The sequence below is a fragment of the Ochotona curzoniae genome, unplaced genomic scaffold, assembly GCF_017591425.1.
Source record: "Ochotona curzoniae isolate NIBS_2020 unplaced genomic scaffold, NIBS_Ocur_1.0 contig_2692, whole genome shotgun sequence".
NCBI classification, from domain to species: Eukaryota; Metazoa; Chordata; class Mammalia; order Lagomorpha; family Ochotonidae; genus Ochotona; species Ochotona curzoniae.
The window spans coordinates 16,856,963-16,880,693 of NW_024465556.1; the positions used below are offsets into that span (position 1 = coordinate 16,856,963).

General features: G+C 39.9%; 1 protein-coding gene across 3 annotated transcripts in view; it reads right to left on the reverse strand.

The window, feature by feature from the left end:
- Positions 1-23,731, reverse strand: part of MICU1 (mitochondrial calcium uptake 1) — a 137,414-nt gene that overhangs the window by 88,609 nt on the left and 25,074 nt on the right. For 2 of the 3 annotated variants that reach the window (XM_040975925.1, XM_040975924.1), the window contains exons 3-5: positions 19,333-19,507; positions 11,549-11,711; positions 3,850-3,893 (exon numbers count right to left, since the gene is read on the reverse strand). In XM_040975925.1, coding sequence (XP_040831859.1) covers positions 3,850-3,893; positions 11,549-11,711; positions 19,333-19,507 — 382 coding nt within the window. The remainder of the gene's footprint in view (positions 1-3,849; positions 3,894-11,548; positions 11,712-19,332; positions 19,508-23,731) is intronic. The other variant, XM_040975926.1, reaches the window with a different exon arrangement.

Sequence of the window (23,731 nt, forward strand, 5' to 3'; positions counted from 1 at the left end):
GACCAATTATTAGATAATAGAAACTAAAGCAAAGAAAAAATATAGTTTTCATTTAAGAATAAATTCAAAATTCATGAAATAAGTACATTAACAAATTATTTGGAGAAAATATGCATATTGAGGTTGGTGGGCATTTTTGTTATACACATGAATTGATGCATTAAAACAAAAACCACAACATTTTGTATTACTATCTCTACAATGTGCTAAAGAACTAGTTATAATGATTTTCAAACATCTTTTAAGGGAAAATTTGAATTCTTTCAGGCTTTAGAACCGTTATAACTAGTCTGTGCAGTGTTTAAAAATCACCACTTAGGGGACAGCATTCTTATGCAGTCTGTTAAACTGTTGTTGCAATGCCGGCAGAGAGCTGGTTCAAGTCCCAGATGCTCCACTTTCAACCTAGCTCCCTGTTAATGTATCTAGAAAACAAAGGAAGATGACTCAAGTCCGTGGGTTCCTGTACCCACATAGAAACCTAGATGAAGATCCAGCATCCTCCCTTCAGCCTGTCTGTTACAATCATCTGGGAAGTGAACCAGCAGATGGAAGATTTCTCTTTTCTCTCTCTGTAATTCTCTTTCAAATGAATAAATAAATCTTATTTAAAAAAAAAAGATAATTTATCCACAAGACATATTCTTAAAATGAGTGAGACCCAAGGCTAATTTTTCTTCGTAAAAAGCCAGTGTAAGTAGATAACCTTGAAATGCAATAGATGATGTAAATGTAAAAAGTAATGTATTTAATGATTCTATATAAAGATTAGCATTTATTAATATAAAGTAGTATGTGGTCATTGCCAACAGAATTCAAAAGTTGTTTAACCAACTTTTAGTTTTAATGATTATGTTGGATCAAAAATGTTTCATTTATTTCTTCCAGAGAATGTTTGAGTTAATTAAACAGAACCGGAGAAAATATGATAAAACAAGAAACAACCACTCAACTATTTATAACTATCAGCTGGACAATCTTTTCTACTTTGCATTTTAGCTTCTATGAAATTAAAGTACAAGTAAAGCATTCCAAGAAAATATTTCTATATTTGTTCTTGCTTTCAGTGATAAAGAGCTTAACTTACAATTCAATTAGAAGGCAATAAAATGAACTAGTGCTTACTACTAGTTAAATGACGGCCTTGCTTAAGTGACATGCTAACAGTGAAAACAATGGGGGCTAGGAAGATGGGAGTAAACTATTTTTTGGCTACGCATTCCACAGCTAGTTCACCTTCCAAGATTTAAAAAAAAGGGGGGGGGAGGGAGGAGGAAACCATTCATCTAAAAATTAAAGCACATCTAAAAGTAATTTCCTCTAGGGCATTTAATTTTCTAACTAAACTTAGGAGTATGGCCATAACACAAATACGGTCATCATTCTAATCTGTTTTTCAAAACAGGAAATTATAGTAAGACTTATCTATTCTAGACACTGTTATTTAACAATTAAGACATTCTGATTAAGAAACCAAAGGAGTTGAGAAGATCTGAAGGGAAATTATTGTCAAGTGAAAGAGTTTAATACATAACCAAAAACTCTGGAAAAACGTGTGATTATAAGGCAGATAAAAAGCTGGAGTCAGCCCTTGCTGCCAGGCAATGAGCATCTCGTGGGCTGAGGATCACAGGCTTGGCCCTCAATTTGCCTCTTACTCCTGTTCTTCTGAAACTGTTACCCTGCTACCACAGAGTCAACTTTCATAGGCCGAACTTTGGACAAGACATACTTCTAAACATTATCACCAACATTCCTAAATCTTTATAAAGTATGAGTAAAATGCAATAAAGTGTGAAAAGTATTTTATAAAAATAAATGAAGTCAGGAAAATGCTAATGGTAAGAAACACAGAGCTCATAAATTCAACACAATTAAAACAAAGAAGAAATTCATTAGCCACATCAAAAGCTGAAAATGCCTGTCTTCAAGGGCATCAACTGGTTATTATTGTGTTACAATAGAAAATGTTGAAGAAAATATATGACATGTGAGTTATTATTAGGAGTTTTATATTTGGGAACTCTCTAGGAATGGAAATTTACTAATAGTAAGCAATTCTGCTGTTCAATTCACATATATTCAACCTATCACTATCCTCAGGTTTACATATGTATAACAGGAAAAGATTAAATTCCTACTGTATATTTCTTCAGTGACTAAAAAGGAAGATAATTATTAAACTGTCTTTGTTGTAATACTGATTTAGTGACTCGTACCTCCCAAAAATATGTGACTGACTAGTAAACATTGTCTAAGCTGTCAAGCATGTATTTATTGGTTGCCTCCTGTGTGCCAAATCTGTGCTGGACTGTGAGTGACACAAAGACGGGTAAGACAGAGACCTGCCCTGCCAGACACAGAAATCAAACCCTGACCTAAGTGTCTGCAGCAACCCTTCACAGAGACCCACTGGGGGCCTTATCACACAAAAAGTAGAGACACAGAATATCAGAGAAGTGGTGGCTGTTCCAAAGCACAGCCAGAACTCCAAATCAGGGCTCCCAAGAGCTGGCTCAATGCCCTTTCTTTAGATCATCTTATCCTTCAGAATACAGGCTTTTAAAAAGACGATACTCATGGAGGCATTTTGGGTATCGTATCACATGAACAGGAGAGGTAATTTTTAGGTTGGTAGCCTTGGCTGAGATCTTTCCCACATTAAAGCAGTTACTCATTCTTACCACTTCTACAGAAGAGCTTACTACAACTCTTCGCCTGTTCTCAGGATATGGGGATGCTATGTAGGAAATGATACAGTCCTGCAAAATCAGTTTACACTAATTCTAACCTCTACCGTAAGAGACCCTCTTTTGTGCTCCTGCCTTTTTCAGCCACTCCATGACTTTCTTTCTGATTTCCTTCTCATTGTGCTTTGCAGAGCCATGCCTGGCCCTTTCTTCTTCCAGATGTGCTTTCTTCCTTCTCTTTAAAAATGACCTTTTACTTTTCTTTCTGACCCTGTGTAATATTTTCTTTTTCTTTTTGGAGATTTTAGCCTGAAAGGGAAAAACATGTTTAAACTGACTGCGTTATAATCTAATAACATTCAAAGTTTTATTTCCTATAACTCAGAATGACTTACTATATGATACATCCAGTTATTTAAAAAATTAACTGAGAGGCAGTCTTATGCACATCAGTTAGGGTACTGAATCAGATGCCCAAGTCCTACATGGCACTGCCAGGGATGGACTCCTTGCTCAAGCTCTAGATTGCAGCTGTCTGCTGATGCAGATGTTGCAAGGCAGAAGTGATGGCTTAAGTGACTGGACCCATGCCACCCATAGCGGGGATCTGGACTGAGTTTCCAGCTCCCTGGCTTGGCCTAGCATAGATAGCCCTTGGTGCTGTGAGTATTTGCGGAGTATTCCTAAGGACGTTTCAAACAAACTGAAAATAAGTGTAATGCAAATACACACAAATTTGGTGTTCTCCATAGTTTTTATAAAAGCACTATAAGAGTTTTTGCAATTTTCTATTTAGGATTATTGCTATATATTAATGGAATTTGAAGAAGGTCAAATCAGACATGTGTTTTGCAAGACATTGAACTGTCATATGAGGGCTTATTAACCTTTTTGATGACTGTTGATTTAATACTGATGTCAACAAACACTAAATTAGCCCTTAATATATATATATATAGGAGGCAACTCATTAAAGCTATCTTAAATGGAAGAAAATTTCAACATTTTGCTGCTTGGCTCTTTCGTAGAAGCATTTGAAGGTGTGAATTTCCTAAACTAACCATACTTTTTTGACAGAACAAGCAGGTATGTAGGATCTCACACATGTTTGGAAATCTCAGGAAGATTTACAATGTAAGGTAAGTAAGAATTTACTCACCTTTCCATCAAAGCGTTTTATTATATATTGATCCAGACCCAAGTCTGTGAAAGAGAAGAAAAAATAGTAATCACTAACTGTAACTCAGATGAAACACAATGTACTAGATGCTTGAGCCACAGAAATTCATATTTTACCACACTTTCAGACTCAAAGAATCAATGCTAAGAGATACCAGTCCCTTCAATTTACATAACAGAAAAGAGGGGCACGTGCAAGCCTGGCCAAACCTGGAGTCCCAGTGAACTCCAGACAGCTGCTGGGGGGCGGGGGGAGGGGTGGTTTAATACATCCCTGAGCTCACCGTCCTCTGCCCCAGCTGAGGTGAACTAGGTTAGGCAAGTGCTAAATACCATTGTTTTGGAATTAAACTAAAACAAAAGGTGTCAATGCCAAAAGAACTTGTGCAAAAATACGGAAATAGCTACAGCATATCATCATAACGTGGTCCCTAGCTTATCTTTCAAAATCGAGTTAAATCATAAATATTTACTTGAGAATACCTAGCTTTGAATTCTGAGCATGGAAAAGATACACATGAATGTATCCATTACGGTCTCTTGAAAGCAAGATCTTTTCTTCATGCATTGCTTTCCCTCGATATGATACAAAAATATGTGTGGAAGTTACTTGTATCAGCAATTTAATCCAAACACAACAACAAAAATAGGGAAGGAACTAGCATTTACTTCATTTAGTGCTTGCTATGTTTTAGATGTAATTTTTAATCCATAATATCAGGTCATTCGTTTCTCCTAGCAACTACACAGGGCACCCATTAGCAAACTTACAGCCCAGCCTGCAGGCCAAATCTGGACTACCCACTGTTTTTTCTTTTATCTTTTTCTGTTTTAATGGCCTAGAAACCAAGAATACTAGGTCTGAAAGGTTTATGCTCTGACGTTTTAAGGAAAAGTTTGCTGTTTTCTAATTAAAGGGCACACCAGTTGACATCTAAAAAATCAGCACTGTTTCGAAGGTACTTAAACTTCAGAATGTTTGTGCTAGAATCGTATGACTTGCATTAGCTTTTAGAGAAAGAATACCATGACTCATATATTCTGTATAAATACAGCCCATTTTAAGCTCCTCCATGGTGCTTTACAACAGGGTCAGCAAGCATTTTTCTATAAATGGACAAAAAGTAAATGCTTTACATTCTCAACTTTGTTATTGCAGCTCAAATGCTATCAGACATAAATGAGTAAGAATGGCTATGCCTATAAGCCTTTCTTTGTAGACACTGAAATTTAAGATCCTATACTATTCAAGCATCACAAATACTCTTTGTGTGATTCTTATTTTACTCATTTAAAAATAGACAAACTATTCTCAGCTCATAGGTTATTAGTGGAAGTTGACCAACCAGTATGCTATACTAAATAGCACAGACAGCACAGGAGGGGATTAAAAGCAAATACAGAGCATTGTGGTTAAGGAGATAAAACTGCAAAAATGCTTTTAAAGATTTATTTATTTTTATTGGAAAGGCAGATAAAATTTACAGAAAGAGAAACAGAAACATCTTCCATTTGCTGCTTCACTCTCTACATGGCCACAATGGCCAGAGCTGAGTTGATCAGAATTAAGGAGTTTCTTCCGGGTCTCCCTTGCAGGTGCAGGGTCTCAAGACTTTGGCCCATCCTCCACCAATTTCCCAGGCCACAGGCAGGGAGCTGAATGGGAAGTAGAGCAGTGGGACATGAACTGGCACTCATGGGATCTCAATACTTGCAAGGTGAGGCATTAGCCACTGAGCCATTATGATGAGCTCTCTAAAATGTTTTTAAAATCTATCTCCTAGGCCTGGCATGGTAGCCTCGTGGCTATACTCCTTGCCTTACATGCACTGGGATCCCATATGGGTGCTGATTTGTATCCCGACTGCTCCACTTCCTTTCTAGCTCCCTGCTCATGGCCTGGGAAAGCAGTCAGGGATGGCCCAAAACCTTGAGACCTTGCACCTACATGGGAGACCTAGAGAAGCTCCTGGCTCCTGGTTTTTGATCAATTCAGTTCTGGCCATTGCAGCCATTTGGAAAGTGAACCAAATTGAAGATCTATCTCTCTCTCTCCTCTTTTTAAATCTGACTTTCCAATAAAAACAAAAAATTTTTTAAAGATTTATTTTATTTTTATTACAAAGTCAGATATACAGAGAGGAAGATCTTCCGTCCGATGATTCACTCCCCAAGTGACCACAATGGCACCGAAGCTGGGAACAGGAACTTCTTCCAGGTCTCCCATGTGGGTGCAGGGTCCCAAAGCTTTGGGCCATCCTCGACTGCTTTCCCGGGCCACAAGCAGGGAGCTGGATGGGAAGTGGAGCTGCCGGGATTAGAACTGGCGCCCATATGGGGTCCCAGCGCATTCAAGGGGAGGACTATAGCTGCTAGGCCACTGTGCTGGGCCCAAAATGGGTGATAATGTTAAAGTCACATAAAATATTGTTTCTTCTACATTTTTGCTACTTAACTAAGGCTATGTTGAATTTTACAGAGATTCAGTATCCAAGTAGTTTTATTCAGCTTTTCACTCTGAAATTCAACAGCTCTTTATTCATTTAAGACTTTAATTTTAGATCTTCATGTCGTCTGTGCTTTATGATTATTTTTAAAGTGTTAAACTCACAAATTTAGACCTGCTGGGTATCCTGGGATACAGTTTGTGTGAAGATATGAGCAAAAAAAGTTGAAATATGAGCTACGGGCTAGAGTCCAGGCATCTCATGATAGAAACCCAAAGTATAAAAAAATTCTACAGCCTTATTCTTTAACTCATACAGGAATAATATATATTTTACTTCTGTTGTAGCAACATTTGTAGCTATTACTACTCATGGGCAAATCAAAATGAAGCCGAATTTTCCACTGAATTTCATTTTAATGTATCAGAATTTTCCTCAAGATTATCATCTTAGAAGCAAAGCAATTATTCCCTATTCTAAACCAGAAATGTATTTGGCATATTAGATATTTAGTAACTAAAGTATGACAAGTCTTGTAACAATTAAAAAACAACATACTACAAACTTCAATGCCTGAGAGTATGGACACAATTAGAATATATAAGGATTTCCAAAGGTCTAAAAGTAACATTCCTTGAATAATCATTAGCGGCTTTTCTAAAGTCTTGTTTCACTATCCTTGCTACAATGGAAGAAAAATACATTTAAGAAATATATTTATTTGAAAGGCTCAGAGAGACAGTGTCAAAGACAGATCTTCCATTGGTTCACTACCTAAACAGCTGCAACAAGTCAAGAACCTGGAACCCCACTTGGGGCTTCCACTTGGGTACAGGGACAAAGTACCTGGTCATCTTCTGCTGTGGATGCACACGTTGCAGGCAGGGGCTTAATCCTACGTGCCACAAAGCTGGTCTCCCAAAGACATTGTTTTCAAACGTATTCGCTCAATAAAACTTTATTTGTACAGAAAAACTATTCTGGCAGGAATGAAAATATTTGCCATCAAAAAATCAGGACTAAAGCTGGCAATTTTGTTCTCTCTCTACATAAGACTCCTTACTTTTTTCCTTCCAAATCTCACAACGCAAAGTACTGGAGTCAAACAAGAGAGTGCTAAGTCCAAAGTTCAAAGCAACTAGTGAAGTGCTTGATTCACCTTTATTTTGACAACAACAGATTGTTTATTCTCAGAGTGGGAATGAATTACTGTATCCCCTCAGTCAATAAGAGTGATCCATAGAAGGTGGCTAATCAATCAACACCACCAGACAGATATACACGAAGTCTACATGAAAATAAAGGAACAAAGAATGAACAAAACAATTCCTTATGACTGCATTTAGAGTTGATATTCTGGTAGGTTCTTTTTCAGTTGCTTTTATTTACTTACTATGAGACTGAAACACAAAGGATAGAAAAGTGTGTTCTATCATAGAAATACAACCAAAAACATGTGAAATGTGGGAAATCTCATGTCTACAAATCCGGGATACCTGGCTTGTGTTTCCTGGGTATGAGGGAATTGGTACAGAAGAACTGGAAGGAGGAAAAGGCAGTTGAAGGGAGCATAATTCAACTGATGATCATTGGAAACAACTGGGGGAGCTCAATTCTCTGTTTACATGAGAAGCTATGTAGCTGTGTATTACCAATGGGCAATTAAGACAGTAAAAAATACAGATTGAATATTTGTAAACTAAAGAATTTCAAAATGGAAAGGTTTGGATGTCAACATCATGCCACAGGTGAAAAATTACACTCCTGGCCTAATCTGATGTGTCATTGTCAAAATGCAGATGCATCAAAAACACTGTACAAAGCACCTTAGGCTGTGTGTAGAGGTGTATATAAAACATAAATGAATTTCAAATTTAGATTTGGATATCATTCTCAAGATACCTCATTATGTATATGTAAATATTCTGAAATACAAAAGACTTCTGGCAGCAAATATGTTAAGTAATGGATATTCAAAATCTGTATTTACCTATCAGTTCCTACCAGTGTTAACCTGTTTGGATCTCCAGATGTGTGTCTGGCTGACATCCCTAAGTGGGCTCCTACAGCTGTTCTATGCTATAGCAGTAGAACTGGGTTGAAGCAGAAAGCAAAAGATACATAATATAGCTAAGGTTTGGTTCCGCCAGGTAATATCCCTGTACTACTAACTAGCTCAGCATTAACCTGAGCAAGAGAAGGGCTGAGAGATGTGAGATCAGGTATAAAACAGCTCTTTGCTTAAATGGCAAAAACAAACAAAAAAATGGCAGTACTGTAGATAAACAAGGACTTACGAGGCATAGCAACCATATTAAATGTGGAGGCTTCATAGCACAAAACAAAAATAAAATCTGTTTTCACATTATTTCTAAAAAGCTTCAAATAAATGCTTAGTCTAAGAATAGATATTCTTTTAAACTTAATTGCTATCCACCTACTACACCTTTCAGATGTTTTATCATTTTACAAACTACTGGGGGAAGCCCAATTCCTTTAAAACCTCTTTTCAAGGGCACATACACAGGTAATTCAAAAAGTTCATGCTCGGCCTGGCGTGGTGGCCTAATGCCTAAAGTCCTCACCTTGCACACCCGGGATCCCATATGGGCGCCAGTTCTAATGCCAGCAGCCCCACTTCCCATCCAGCTCCCTGCTTGTGGCCTGGGAAAGCAGTTGAGGACGGCCCAAAGCTTTGGGACCCTGCACGCGCGTGAGAGACCCGGAAGAGGCTCCTGGCTTCAGATCGGCTCAGCTCCAGCCATTGCAGTCTCCTGGGGAGTGAATCCTTTGGACGGAAGATCTTCCTCTCTGTATATCTGCCTTTCCAATAAAAATAAAATAATCTTTTCAAAAAAAGGGAAAAAAAGAAAATGAAAAGAGACCTGGTAGATGGGTGGGTAGTCAAAAATGCCGGAACGTTTTCTTAGCAAAAAATTTTGCAGTCATTTTCTTAATTAAGCATTCACTTGGCTCTATATGTTCACAATTAAAGACTCCAGGATTTCAACAGAATTGATTTCTGTTTGTGTAATTCAGTGGTTGCTTTGGTGCAGGGTCCAAATCTTGGTGCTCTCATATCCCATCATCTTTCCTATATATTTTTCTGACGTTATTAAACCATTTATTTTTCTAATAACCCTTCAACTTAATTTTTCATGAACTTTTGTCTTTTTCAAAAAAGAATTAATTTTATTGGAAAGATAGATTTTACAGAAAGAGATAAAGATCTTCCATCTGTTGGTTCTCTCCCAAGTGGCCAATGGCTAGAGCTGAATTGATCTTAATCCAGAGCCAGGAACTTCTTCCAGATCTCCCACATGGTTGTGGGGTCCCAAAACTTTGGACCATCCTCTGCTTCTTTCCTAGGCCATGAGCAGTGAGCTGGATGGGAAGTGGAGCAGCTAGGACATGAACTGGTACCCATATGGGATTCCAGTGCTTGAAAGGGGAGGATTAGCTACTTGAGCCATTGCACCAAGCCCTTTGGATCTTCTTTTAAAAAAGCTTTTTTACTTGAAAAGCAGTAACAGAAATAGAGGAGGAGAAAGAGAAAGTTCTTTTATCTGCTTCACTCTTCAAATGCCCACAAAAGCCGAAACTACACCAGGCTGAAGACTGAATCCCACTCAGGACTCATAAGCAGGGAGCTGGCTCAGAAATAGAGCAACTAGAACTTCAACTGGCACTCTCACATCCTAAGCAGTAAGCAGTAAGCTAAACCCCAACGCTTGCCTGATAAGTCATTTTGTTTGCTGGGTTGTTTCCCCACTCCTGGGCTAGCAAACCTGACATCCACCTAGTATGTGAGCTCTGGGACCCAGGCCAGGAGACCCAAGCCCCGCCAGATTCTCCACTCCGAGGTTCATGGAACCAATACTCCTAGAAGGTGGGCCCCAGAATCTGGGCCAAGTGAGCCATACCCCTGCAGTTCCCCCATCCCCAGGGCCCAGGAACCCATCCCCCACCACACGTGTGGGCCCCATGACCTGAGCCAATCTACCCAGGCTCTGCCAGATCTCCTGTCCCTGGGATCCATGTACCTGGCCCCAATTTGGCTCAGGCTGGCATGACTTGCCTCACCTGCACTTCTGTAGTCTTATTGTGCTGCCTGGCCTAGTCTAGTCTGCCCCCTGTTCCAGCTCCTATTGGTGGGTGCTGCTCCCTATTAGGATGGGGGATTGCTATGCCTGTCCTAATGTGAACTGGCTGGAGTTGTGGCCCGATCTGTAACGGGGGTCCTCCCGTCCCGCGGAAGAAATTACCCGACACTTGAGAAAGTCTCCAAGGCGCTTTATTCCGATCTTCTGCTGTGTCCGTTAACTCCGTTGAGACCATTATGACATTACAACCGTTAAGCTCCAGCCCCTCCCCCGCCAACCCCCCCCCCCCCCCCCCCCCCGCTTATCTGTCAAACCTGACCAATCAACTTAAAGATAACCAAGGCACACCAATCAGGGCAAAGGGCCAATCACAGGGCAGGAAATGGTCAGTGCCCCCAACAGATCTGGTTCTTCCTGTACTCTGCTCTTGTTCTCAGATCTGCCTGTGGGTGTATTGTGCTGGCCCAGACTGGTCTGTCCCCAGACCTGACCCACATGTAAGCTGGTGTACTGTAACCTGGCATGGTCTGGGCTGCTCCTTGCCTTGTGCTCTCCTGCAGGGTCTGCGTCCCAATGAAGGTCCACTATTCTTTGACTGCCTGACTTCTAGTGCTATGAATTGTATTTATTCTCTACAAAGCATTCTTCAAACTTTCAGATTGAGTTAAATATCTTATATTCACTGCCACAGGACTTCAGCATATGTTTTACCAATCACAATGTTGAAGTTATGTATTTCCTCCTATTATCTTTTCTATTAAAGAGTAAGCTGACCATAGCCATTTGTAATATATCATTTAAAATTCTTTTTATTTGAAAAGCAGATTTACAGAGAGGGGAAACGGAAATATCTTCCATCTGCTGATTCACTCCCCAGATGGCAACAACACCCAGAGCTGAGATGGGCACAACAGTCTCAGTTGTTGAAGACTGCCATGTTAGACTTACAGGCTCCCCTCCTATATATTCCTAAAGCCTAGTACTGTGCCTGGCGTTGAGTAGCTACACAGTAAGTATAATTATTGCATGAATCTATATAATTGCATATCCGAGACACAAAAAAAGCAAAGTCGTTTGTAATGATAATAAAACAAATACCATAAAGCTATTTATCACGCTAGCAACTTACGTTCTGGTTGTTTTTCATTGGGTGTTATGGATCGCACGAAATCTTGTGGAGTCATAAACACTTCTGCCTCACCAGGTTCATTGATTACTTTCAAGGTAGCAAAATATCGAAAGATTTTGTCTGGTGTAGAGTAGGCACGAATCCTGTTCTCATATTCCATCACCTAAAATTAGAAATTTCAGAGTGGTAAGCATTATTCATATGTTCTCATCATTGATGCTAATCAATAAACATATTTTTCATATTCTGGAAAACTTTATTGTCTTTTTTTCTATAACTGTATTTTTAAGACTACAAAAAACTGAATCGGGGCCAGTGTTGTGTCATAGAGATAAGCCACACTGCATGCAAAGACAATATCCTTTATGGGTGCTGGTTTGAGTTCCAGCTGTTCTACTTTTAATCTGGCTCCCTCATAACCTGCTTGGAAAAGCAGTGGAAGATGGGAGACCCGGTAAAGCCCCTAGTATCTAGTTTTGGCCTGGCCCAGGCTTGGCTTTTGTGACCATTTGGGGGAATGAACCAGCAGATACAAGATCTCTGTGTGTGTGCCTCGCCTTTCTCTGCAACTCCACCTCTCAAATAAATAAAATACTTATTTAAAAAAAAGAAAAAAACAAAAACAAAAAACGGAATTGAGGGGCTAGTGTAATTGGTGTAGCCACTGCCTTTGAAATGCCAGCATCCTAAATGGGCACTGGTTTGAATGCCAGCTACTTCACTTCCAATCTAGCTCCTGCTGATGTGCCTAGGAATAGAGCAGAAGTGCCCTGCCTCACCCAGCTCTGGCTGTGTGGCCATTCAGGGAGTGAACCAGAGGCTATCTGAGAGATCTCTCACTTTTCCCACATACAGATTATTCTCTTCCTCCTGTGCTCTCACTCTCTCATTTCTTCTTTCTGTACCCTGGCATTACAAATAAATAAAACAATATTTTAAACAATTGAAATGAATTTACAATTTCTTGAATCTCTTTCTTGCAATATACCATTCATATCCCACTTGGGGCAACGTTCATCTAATTTGTTTAGAGCCTTTTTAAAAAGAATTTTCTACTTTCTTAAATCACTGAAAACTACTAAAACTGAAAAACAGCATAAGAGAATTCAAAAGGTACCTGTAACATTATAAAATGTCATATATATGACATATGGCTTATGCAATATATATGTGACTTGCTGTGTCATAAAACAAAAGACTTCAGCTTTCGTGTTTTTGAAAATTGGTGAAGAAAAAATACATTAAACAGTGGCAGAGAAAAATAAAATTTCATGTTACAGAAACTAAATTTTATTAATAGGACAGAAAAAAGATGTTTACTTTTGACATAAAAAATGAAGCAAATTGCCAGAAATTCTTCATGTACAGTACTAGCAAGAAACAGGGTTGAGAAGCCTACAAGCAAACTTTTGAAAAGCAGCAAAATCGGGCTGGGCAGCATGGCCTAGCAGCTAAAGTCCTCGCCTTGAATGAGCAGGGATCCCATATGGGCACCAGTTCTAATGCCGGCAGCTCCACTTCCCATCCAGCTCCCTGCTTGTGGCCTGGGAAAGCAATTAAGGATAGCCCAAAGCCTTGGGACTCTGCACCCACATGGGATACCCAGAAGTTGTTCCTGGCTCCTGGCTTTGGATGGGCATAGCATCAGTCGTTGCGCTCACTTGGGGAGTGAAACATCGGACGGAAGAGCTTCCTCTCTGTCTCTCCTCCTCTTTGTATATCTAACTTTGCAATAAAAATAAGTCTTAAAAAAAGAGGAGCAAAATCAAATGTGGCATTCCTTTAGCTAAATGTTTCTCAGGTTGACATAATAGCTCATTTCCCTATCTGACGCACAAACCCTCACTTTGTGCATGAAACATACCAAATGCCATACCAATCATGTGATATTTTGGTGAAAAAATTTCTCCTGTACCTGAATTTTATATAGTGAAATAGCCAATAACAAAGAGCATCTTATAAGGAACTATCTAGAAAATATATCAAGGCAATAAACATCAATAAAATCTAGATCCTAGGATAATCCACAGGCTAAGAGTCCTGAGTTCTGTTACCTATAGATTAAGAGATTTAAATGACACAAGATTAAAACAAAACAGGTGAAATTAAACGATATGTCTAGGGATGAGCAGTAGGGTAATAAAAAGGAATGAAATGGAGTAATTATTTGCTGGTTTCGTGCATATGTGTTTTACTTCACGGTAAAAATTATTTTTTGAACAATCAGACAGTCTGTATGATGACAAATAGCAGAACAAGTCTGGGTTCAGGGGTTAGGAGATAAGTTCTTTCTATGGCAAAAAAAAAAAAAAGTAGAAGAAGATACTGTCCCTAAGTCCTAATCCCAGCTCTATGGCTCAATTTTGGCATAGTGCCCACCCAAATGCCCAGGCTTTGCATGAAGACTGGATTCAGGATTGGCAGAAAGATTTTAGAAATAAATCTATCAAGAAGTAACTCAGGCTCAGTAGCGTGGCCTAGCGGCTAAAGTCCTTGCCTTAAACGTGCCGGGATTGGCACAGCACCGGCCATTGCGGTCACTTGGGGAGTGAATTGTTTGATGGAAGATTTTTCTCTCTGTCTCTCCTCAGCTCTGCATATCTGATTTTGTATTAAAAATGAATAATTTTTTTTAAAAGAAGTAACTCACATCCTGATCTGTAAGCAAACAGTTATCTTTCTTGTTAAAGGCTCCTTTTTTTCTTTTTCTATCTCATTTGTCTATAATAATGATCGCCTTTCATAGGATGACCTCTTAAAAGTTTTTTGACGTTCCAACTTCTAGGATACTAGTTTCACTGGTATTTAGTAACTTAGTTTCCTATGCTAACATTCTAAAAGAATATATTACTCTCTCTTACACTATCTTACTGATTGTAAAATATGCTCTTGGAATTTCTTTTTTTTTTTTTAAAGATTTATTTTTTATTATTTTTTCATTGGAAAGGCGGATATACAGAGAGGAGAGACAGAGAGGAAGATCTTCTGTCCGATGATTCACTCCCCAAGTGAGCGCAACAGGCCAGATGCTATGCCGATCCGAAGCCAGGAGCCTCTTCTGGGTCTCCCACGCGGGTGCAGGGTCCCAAAGCTTTGGGCCGTCCTCGACTGCTTTCCCAGGCCACAGGCAGGGAGCTGGAAGGGAAGCGGGGCTGCCGGGATTAGAACCGGCGCCCATATGGGATCCCGGGCGTGCAAGGCGAGGACTTTTAACCACTTGCGCCACCGCGCCGGGCCCTGTTCTTGGAATTTCTATACACTTTATTAGATCATTGAAATATTCTTCAACATATATTTATAATATAGAAAGCTCTGTGGTCTTTATTTTTGGTCTTTTTTTTAAAAGGTTAAAATGGTATCACAAAGATGTCCCAAAATACAACAGCTCCAACAAAAGCAAGTTGATTTCTCACTAACATACCATGCCGATTGCAGACAGGGAGCCATAAATTTCTGCAGGTGCTGAAGCTGACGGCAGCTGATATACAGCTCCCAAGGTCTAGTCCTTACCATTCCAGCACACGGGGAGGGGAGAAGCAGCCCTAAGGGAGGCTCTAGATGCCAGACCGACAAGAAGCTGAATCACTCCTACTGAATGGAAAAGTAGTCAATGCCAGCACGATGGATAAAAGGAGAAACCAAGGTTCACGGTCACAGTTATGTTAGCTTCCTTGTCATTTTGTTTTTTGTGTAATAAATGACTTAACCAATTTTCTTAGCTTAAATTGCTGCTATATATGACTTACTTTGTTTTAATACTTATATTTTCCTATCAAATTTAAAGCTACTACAGTTGTATTGAACAAAAAAATCTGCCTTTTTAAAATAAAGCGGTCATTAAATGCAGCTTCCAGCAGTTTGACAGCATAGGAACAACACTGCAGGGAAAGCTACAAGAAATATAAAAATGATGAACTAGGAGATCTTTACTGAGCAAGAGTCTAACAAGCAGATATATTTTTTTGTAAATGGCTTTCCCAACCCAAAGAGCAACTTTCTATCTAAAAAGCACAGAAATGACAGTGAGACCTCCCGTCAACTGCGGTTATTCTCTTTAAGGCTCTGTGCCAGAGACAAAGAGACAGGGAGAAAAAGAAAGAGAATTATTGGTAAACTACAACATGAGGAAATTTAAAAAGCATAACTAGTTCAAAGCAAGATAATCCTCTCTGGACCTGGGACTAAATAAGCACATTACAGTAGGGAAAAATAAAGTTGAAGCATGGTGGGCTAAAAGAGCCAAAGCAGACTAGGATTCGTAGCAATGGGACGAAGGGCAAATGTGCTTATGTGAAGCACGAACCAAGAGTCAAGTTCACTGAATAAAACATGACACTAGGGCAGAAGTTCTCTGGATCACAAAAAACAAATAAGGAAGTTTTAGCCAGCTGCTTCCTGGATCACAAAAAACAAATAAGGAAGTTTTAGCCAGCAGCTTCCTGGAGAAAATGCTCGTCTGAAATTTTACACCTCAGTAACAAGTGGAATCAGCTCCAGCTGTGTCCCATATCTTTGCCCAAATGTTGTCAAGCTCAGTTGCTTAATCTTCAGCATCATGCAACTGCAGAAATGGATCTAGGAATAGAAGAACTCTTAGAGCTCAGAACAAAGAGGCTCAGTAGGCGAGAGAACAAAGTCAACGAGTGGGGAGACACAGCACTGTGATTAGAAGGTAAAGCCGTGGCCTGTGATACTGGAATCCCCTGTGGGAGCCTGTTCAAGTCCCAGCAGGTCCACTTTTCATCCAGCTGTGGCATAATTCTAAAATACATGTGCAGAAAATGAAATGACAACCATGAAACAGTAATTGAAGAATTAATTTTGTAGCAAAAAGGCCTAATGAAAAAAGAACAATGAAAGAACAGTTAAGACACATTTAAGATATGTGAATTATTAACAATCTCCAAAATGCAAGAAAAGGATAAAGCAATATTGAAACAATATGTGAGAATTTTCTAAAATTCAAGACTTCAATTTCAGAAAGGACAATAAAATAAAAATTTAAAAATAGCATAACAGGAGTGAGCATTTTTTGTGAAATGAGTTGAGCTGTCATTTGCAACGCCCACATCCTATACTGGAGTGATTAGTCTCAGCTGAGTCTTGGCTGCTCCACTTCCTATCCAGCTTCCTGCTAATGCATCTGGGAGGCAACAGATGATGGTACAGGTGTTTCTGCCTCTGCTGCCCACATAACAGCCTAACTATAGTTTCTGGCTCCTGGCTTTGGTATGGCCCAACCCTAGATGTTACAAGCACGTGGGGATTAAACTAGTGGATAGAAGATTTTTTTTTTCTATTTCTGATGGTCTGCCTTTTAAAGTACGTGAAAATGCATTTAAAAACTAAAACACAGAGTAAAACGAAATGTAAAAAAGCAAGCACAGCCTACCAATAGTATGCTATGAACTAAACAGTACAAATGATTCAACCCTTTGCACTTGAGAAGTTTTTAGTTTAAATTAAAACAAATACAGAAAAATATCACTTCATTACAGAAATGATAAAATTTAGGACACATTTACTTCTAAAAGAGTAAGGGAGAGAAATTGGTTTAGGGATGAGGAAGCATGCAATATATTTTTCATTTTTCTCTAAAAACTCTGAATATAGCAAAATATTGAAATGACAAAAATGGTAAGTAGATAAATTTTCATTATTTTGCTTTTGCCCTTTATTCTCCCTTGAATATTTAAAATGTCATATAAAAATCAAGAGCATATAAAAAAACGAGCACAGAACGTCTAAATGTAAAGTGAGAATATCGATGCATAAAGGCATACAGGCAACCAGATGAGAAGGCAATGGAAGGGAAAGTACTAGAGGAAGAAAGCATGAGGAAATACACAGTTCAACTACTTCCTCAGCCTTTTGTCTCTCCCTCTCACAGAACTTCCACAAGCAGGGCCAGAAGCGAGCCCGGGGAGGTTTACAATGGGGAGGAATGCAGAGGCCACCATCAGCAGTGCCCAGAAATGTGTCACTTTCATTAATTTGGATATACAATTTATTGTGCATTTCTTTACAGTAAAATAACCAATTGGTCAAGAAATAGACTTTTTCAAGTGAAAGGCTTATCTTTTAATTTTTACAATTAAAAAAATTATTTGGTATACACATACCAACACACATACACAGATCATCAACTCACTGGTTTGTTTCTAAAATACCCTAACAGTCTGGACGGGACCAGGCTGAAGCCAGAAACTTAATCAAGGTATCCCCCTGTGAATGGGAGGGACTTAAGTACTTAGGCCGTGACCTGCTGCCTTTCTGCTTGCACATTAGTAAGAAGCTGACATCTACTAAGAAATGAGACTTTAACCCAGGCAATACAATCCATATGGGATATGGATGCTCTGGGTGGCATATAAGAGCTGGACCAAAGGCCTGCTCCATAAAGATACTTTAATGCATTTTAAGAGACAATAGTCTTATTGAAACATGAATTAAATTCTTGAACACATATAGGACACTAGATATGTGTTTAAATAAACATAAGACATTAAAAATTCATTATTTTAAAAATTAATTGGAATATTTAACAGGCCTATATAAACTAAGGAAAAGAATCAACAGAGTGACAGAACAAGCATGGAAGCAATGGAAATAAGTGATGGAAAAGTTATTGGGGGAGCATAATGGCAACTGGATGATAATCCTTGAAGAAGTAAAGATTATTACAGACAGAGGAGATAGGTTTTATAATATAGGGATTAAAACTTACAAATATCATACTGATAACTCTCATTTGTACCTGTGATGTATGAGACATGGTCTTTTTTTAATAGGAGGCAGTAGTACAAAATCGAAATAGGCCCTCAAATAAGAGCTTATTTTGGATCATTTTATCTCTACTTTGTAAAATGGAAAATGTGACTATGAATGAAAATGACAATACAAGATAAAGCTTTCTTGAATCTATTGAAAGCAAAAGAATAAACAAACATATACCAGAGAAACTAGGATTTTTAACTTGTGCTGTACAATTTTGTTAAAATTCACCTCAAACAAATGGGTTTGGGAATTGAGAAGACACATCTAATAACTTCAACTGGATGGAAAAACCCAGAAAGAAGCTCTGAATTCCCCAAAGGGGCGCTCCTTGTACATCCGGAAAAGGCACAAACACACATGCTTGTATAATGAAAATGATCTTGCTGCATTATTAGGTATAGTTTAGCAACTGAAGGCAATCCCTTTAGTTTTACACTTAATAAGCAAAGTGTCTAAGAAACGCATCCTTTTGACTACTTATCACTCAAGGCTACTGAACTCAGAGGCATGCAGGCATTATTACACCGGAGTGGAAATTTTTCTGAAGTAAAGCTGCATATTAACAGCAGATTGTGTTGCTTATGTAAAATTCTGTCATTTGAAGTGTAAACTGTCATTAATGTTACTTAGTTTTCTAGAAAGGATGTTTCCAAAGAGATTTTATTCTGTCTACTGCATGACATAAAAAACCAAATACACTACAAAGATTCAACATATGACTACATGAATAGCATAAGGAGGATAGAGAAAACAAGAACTGCCTTTGGTAGCTGAATTAAGAGGGTTAAAGAATATGTTTATCTTGTTTACTAGTAACACCAGATCCTCTTAACCACTCTTTTTAACTTCACATTCAGGACTATTTGGCTTAGAACATCACAAATAGTCAAGAGGTAAACAAACTGTAAATACGAATAAATCATCTGAAACACTTGACAATAATTTTGAATTACAGCCTTATACTTTAGGATATAGTTCTGATTGGCTTATATAACTGTGTTCCATACTTTTCTGTCTCTGAATCCACAACGTTTCTTCTTTTTTTCTTCTGGATAAGACTCAAGAGAATTATCTGCAGCCTTGTTCTCATGGTTGAAAGCTTCTCCTTCATCTTTATTCTTCCCTTTATCACCAATTTCACTCTTCAGGTTGTTAACATATTGTGGAGACTCAGCATGAGCTCTGGATATAAATAAAAACAAAAACAAAACAAAAACGCAAACCTAGGTTAGTTACAATGGTCCATTTCATTAAACAAGCAAGCACCTAGGCCCAGTGCGGCAGCCCAGCTGCTAAAGTCCTCACCTTGCACACACTGGGATCCCTTATGGGTGCTTGTTTGTGTCCTGACAGCCTCACTTCCCATCCAGCTCCCTGTTTGTGGCCTAGGAAAGCAGTTGAGGACGGCCCAAGATCTTGGGACCCTACACTTGAGTGGGAGACCTGGAAGAATCTCCTGGCTACTGGCTTCGGATTGGCTCAGCACCGGCCATTGTGGTCGCTTCGGGAGTGAATTATCAGATGGAAGATCTTCCTCCTTTCTGTATATGTTACTTTCCAACAAAAATAAAATAAATCTTAAAACAAACAAAAACAAGCACCCAAAAAGAGGACTTAGAAAGAGCAACAGCAGTGAAAACTGTCACAATATCGGGCCCGGCGCGGTGGCACAGTGGTTAAGGTCCTCGCCTTGACTGCTCCGGGATCCCATATGGGCACCGGTTCTAATCCCGGCAGCCCCGCTTCCCTTCCAGCTCCCTGCCCGTGGCCTGGGAAAGCAGTCGAGGATGGCCCAAAGCTTTGGGACCCTGCACCCGTGCGGGAGACCCGGAAGAGGCTCCTGGCTTCGGATCGGCATAGCATCGACTGTTGCGCTCACTTGGGGAGTGAATCATTGGACGGAAGATCTTCCTCTCTGTCTCTCCTCTCTGTATATCTGCCTTTCCAATAAAAATAATAGAATAAATCTTTTAAAAAAAAAACCTGTCACAATATCTAAATGAAAAGTCCCTCATCACAAGACCCAATAAAGCCATTTCTGGGTGTATATCCAAAATAACTGAAAACTGGATGGCCAAGAGAGATTTACACACCCTTGCTCACAGCTGCACTAATCACAATGGCTCAAACATGGAATGCGCTGATGGAAAGCCACCTGAAAAAAATGTGGCATACAAATACGATGTTTTCAGCACTAAAAGGAAGGAAATCTTGTCATATATTACAATAGGGATGAAACTTGAACATATTCTATGAAATAGAATATGTCACTCACAAAAAGACAAATATCACACAATCCCACAAATTAAGGGCCAGTGTCTGTGACCCTCCTAACGCTTATGTGCAGTAGACTGGCCACACTTTATTATATACCATGGGATATCTAGTAAGGGTGCAGAAACTTTTTGCCAATGTCTATTTGGGTATTTACAACATCATTTGCAGGCCACAAAAAATCATCAACTTAAAAATTAGTCTGCCATAGACGTATTGAATTTTGAGTCCTGCTTGCAGCTGTCGTGGCAAAGCCAGAGAGAACCATTCTACTAGCCTTCCATCACCTGCAGGCTAGACATTCCCCAGCCCTGAAAAACCAGACACAACAGGAACAACATTGCATGTGTACAAAGAAGTTTATAGCAATACAGATACAAAACCTAAAAGACAACAGCAGAAAAAAATAAAAAAACAAAGGTCAGTGTGGTGGGCACACAGTTATCAACGACTGATTTTCAATAAGAATATCAGATTAATTTCAGTGGTAAAAGTATGGTTCAACAGAATAAGTAGATGTTCAATGAGGCACTTTAACTAGTCTAATCTAATAACAAGGCCAAACTCCTGACCTGCAAAGTTCTTACATATACGGGCAGTGATAAGTTATTAGGTAAATGAAATTAAATATTATTTGATGATAATAAAGATAAATTATAATAAACATGTACGCTGCAAAGTTTTAGAGCAGAGAATTGCAAACTGTGGTCTACGGCTCAAATGTAGCCTCTTATTTTTGTGCAGCCTCAAGCTAAGAATGATTACTACAGTTTCAAATGGTGGGAAAGAATCAAGAGAATAATATTTTGCAATATTTTAAAAATTCATGAAATTCAAATTTCAGTATTCATAAAGTTTTACTGGAATCTAGCCATGCTTCTGCACAATTGACATAGTGACATAAAGTTTATTATCTACAAAGTATAAAATATTTGCTTTCTGGTTCTTTATAGAAATGTCTGCTCCATCCTGCTTTATAGCAATCAAAGGAAGAGAGGACAAGGTTGGGGAGGTAGGCCTAAGACTCACAATTTTCATGAGGCTAAAATCCTGGTACTCAGGATATTTATGAGTCTGAACACTCACAAAATTAGAATCTGTGACAAAAACATGTAGTGATGGGTATACAATCTTGTGAAAACACTAAAAACAATGAATCACTGTACACTTAATTAGATATACACTTAATTAGATAACTATTAATTAGTTATATCTCAACAATGTTTCTATGAAAAATTTTACCAGTGTAAGTACAAGATTTTCACATTGAAAATCACAAAATATTTCTGAAAGAAACTTCAACGCACTTAAATAAATGAAGTATACCATATTCATATACTAAAAGGCTTAATATAGGAAGGCTTAATATAGGCTTAGCCTGGCTAAGGTACCTAGTTAAGGTATCTAGTTGAACTCTGGAGCAGCTTGGGGCCATCTTGGCTCAAGCTTGGAGGGCTGGGTGCGCAAACAGGACCCCACACCCCATCAGCCACTTCTGGCTGGTTGAGGGGGCGTGGCCTATCCTGGCTGCTTTGGAGTGGCTCGGGTCATCTTGGCTAGGGTAGCCAGAGTGCCTATCAGTACTGGGCTCCGTCTGCTGGCTGCCCGTCGATGAGCTCTAGGGACTTGGGGGTGACGAATTACTACCTAGGGACATCCATGGATAACTACTGTACATGTAGGTAAGGAATGAATCCTGAGGGACACCAAAAACAGGACCATTGTATTTGCAGGAAAGCAAGGGAACTGAGACCTGGTGGCTTGGAGGGGATAGACTGGAACATCTGTATGGGTCAGACTGATTCACCAGCCCACAGAGATGGGTTTGTTAGCACAACACCCCTGATAGCTACATTCCACCCCAAATGAAAACTATGGCTGGGGGCCTGTCTAGCAGCTCTAAATCTCAGTACCTGATTAAGTGTTGGAATAGGGGACAGGTCACATTACACTGAGCCAAGACACTAACCAGCATGTGAAAGAACCAGGCCCAGGGGTAGATTCTGCCGGGGCTAAGTGGGTCCACCCCTGGCAAATACAAGTACTATTGGTTAGCTCAAGAGTTGGGGTGGTGATGAGCTGAACTAGGTGTGAACATGGAATCCGCCAACACAGGTACTGGGGCTGGAAATAGGCTGGGCAGGTCCAAGCTGCAGCACCTGCACATGCATCCTAACACAGGATGTAAGGCAGGTCAGCCCGCAACATCCACCAGCTCATACAATGCCCAAGATGGAAGGGTAGGCTATGCCAGACAAGGGCCTAGCATTTGCTGGTGCATGTGAGATCTGGGTCTGCAGTGAGTCAAGTGGAGCAACCTGGGAAACTCCCCTACAGGGTCCTAGCTCCTACTGGGGGAGCTCGAGGTCCAGACCTAGGGGTCAGGCAAGATAGGCAAGGTAGCCCCGTCAACTGGCAATTGTGTGAGCTGGTATTGGAAGGGGGCAGACCGGGCAGGCCCAAGCAAACTTTAGCCCACTGGCAAGTGCAGAAATCAGGCTGAATATAGGTCATGCTGGGTTAGAGTATCACATCTACTGCTTTACATGAGCCAGGGATGGAAGACTGAACAGGGCCAGGTTGCAGCACCCACCAGCGAGAGTTGGGACTGGGGGCTGGCTAGGTCAGGTCAAACTGCAGCATCCAAAGGCAAAGGCTAAGACAGATGGGGGATATGCCAGGCTGGGTCAGAGCATCCACTGGCATGTGCACGATCTGTGGTTGGGAACAGGTCTGGTTGGAGAGCAGAGTAAACACCCTGGCCGGGGTGTGATTCCCATTGGTGAGCATGAGGGCCAGGGTGGATGCTGTGGTCTGGTCTGGATATAGCTGTAGGATTCCTTGGCATGGGTATAAGCTGGGTTTAGAATGTGCCAGACTGAGCTAGACTTCAGCACCCACTGGTGCTCATGAGAACTAGGGTGGGTGTAGGATGGGCCAGGTTAGGTCTCTGCCCATGCAGAGCCATGTGTGAGCTGTGTCTGGGTGCAGACCAGACTTGGCTAGGCTATAACACCCAACAACAAAAACCGGAATGGGTGAGAGCCAATCAGGAAAGGCCACTGTTCCTGTGGGACAGGACGTGGAATAACTAGGGCTGGCCCATGGACCCACCGGTGTGCACAAGATCTG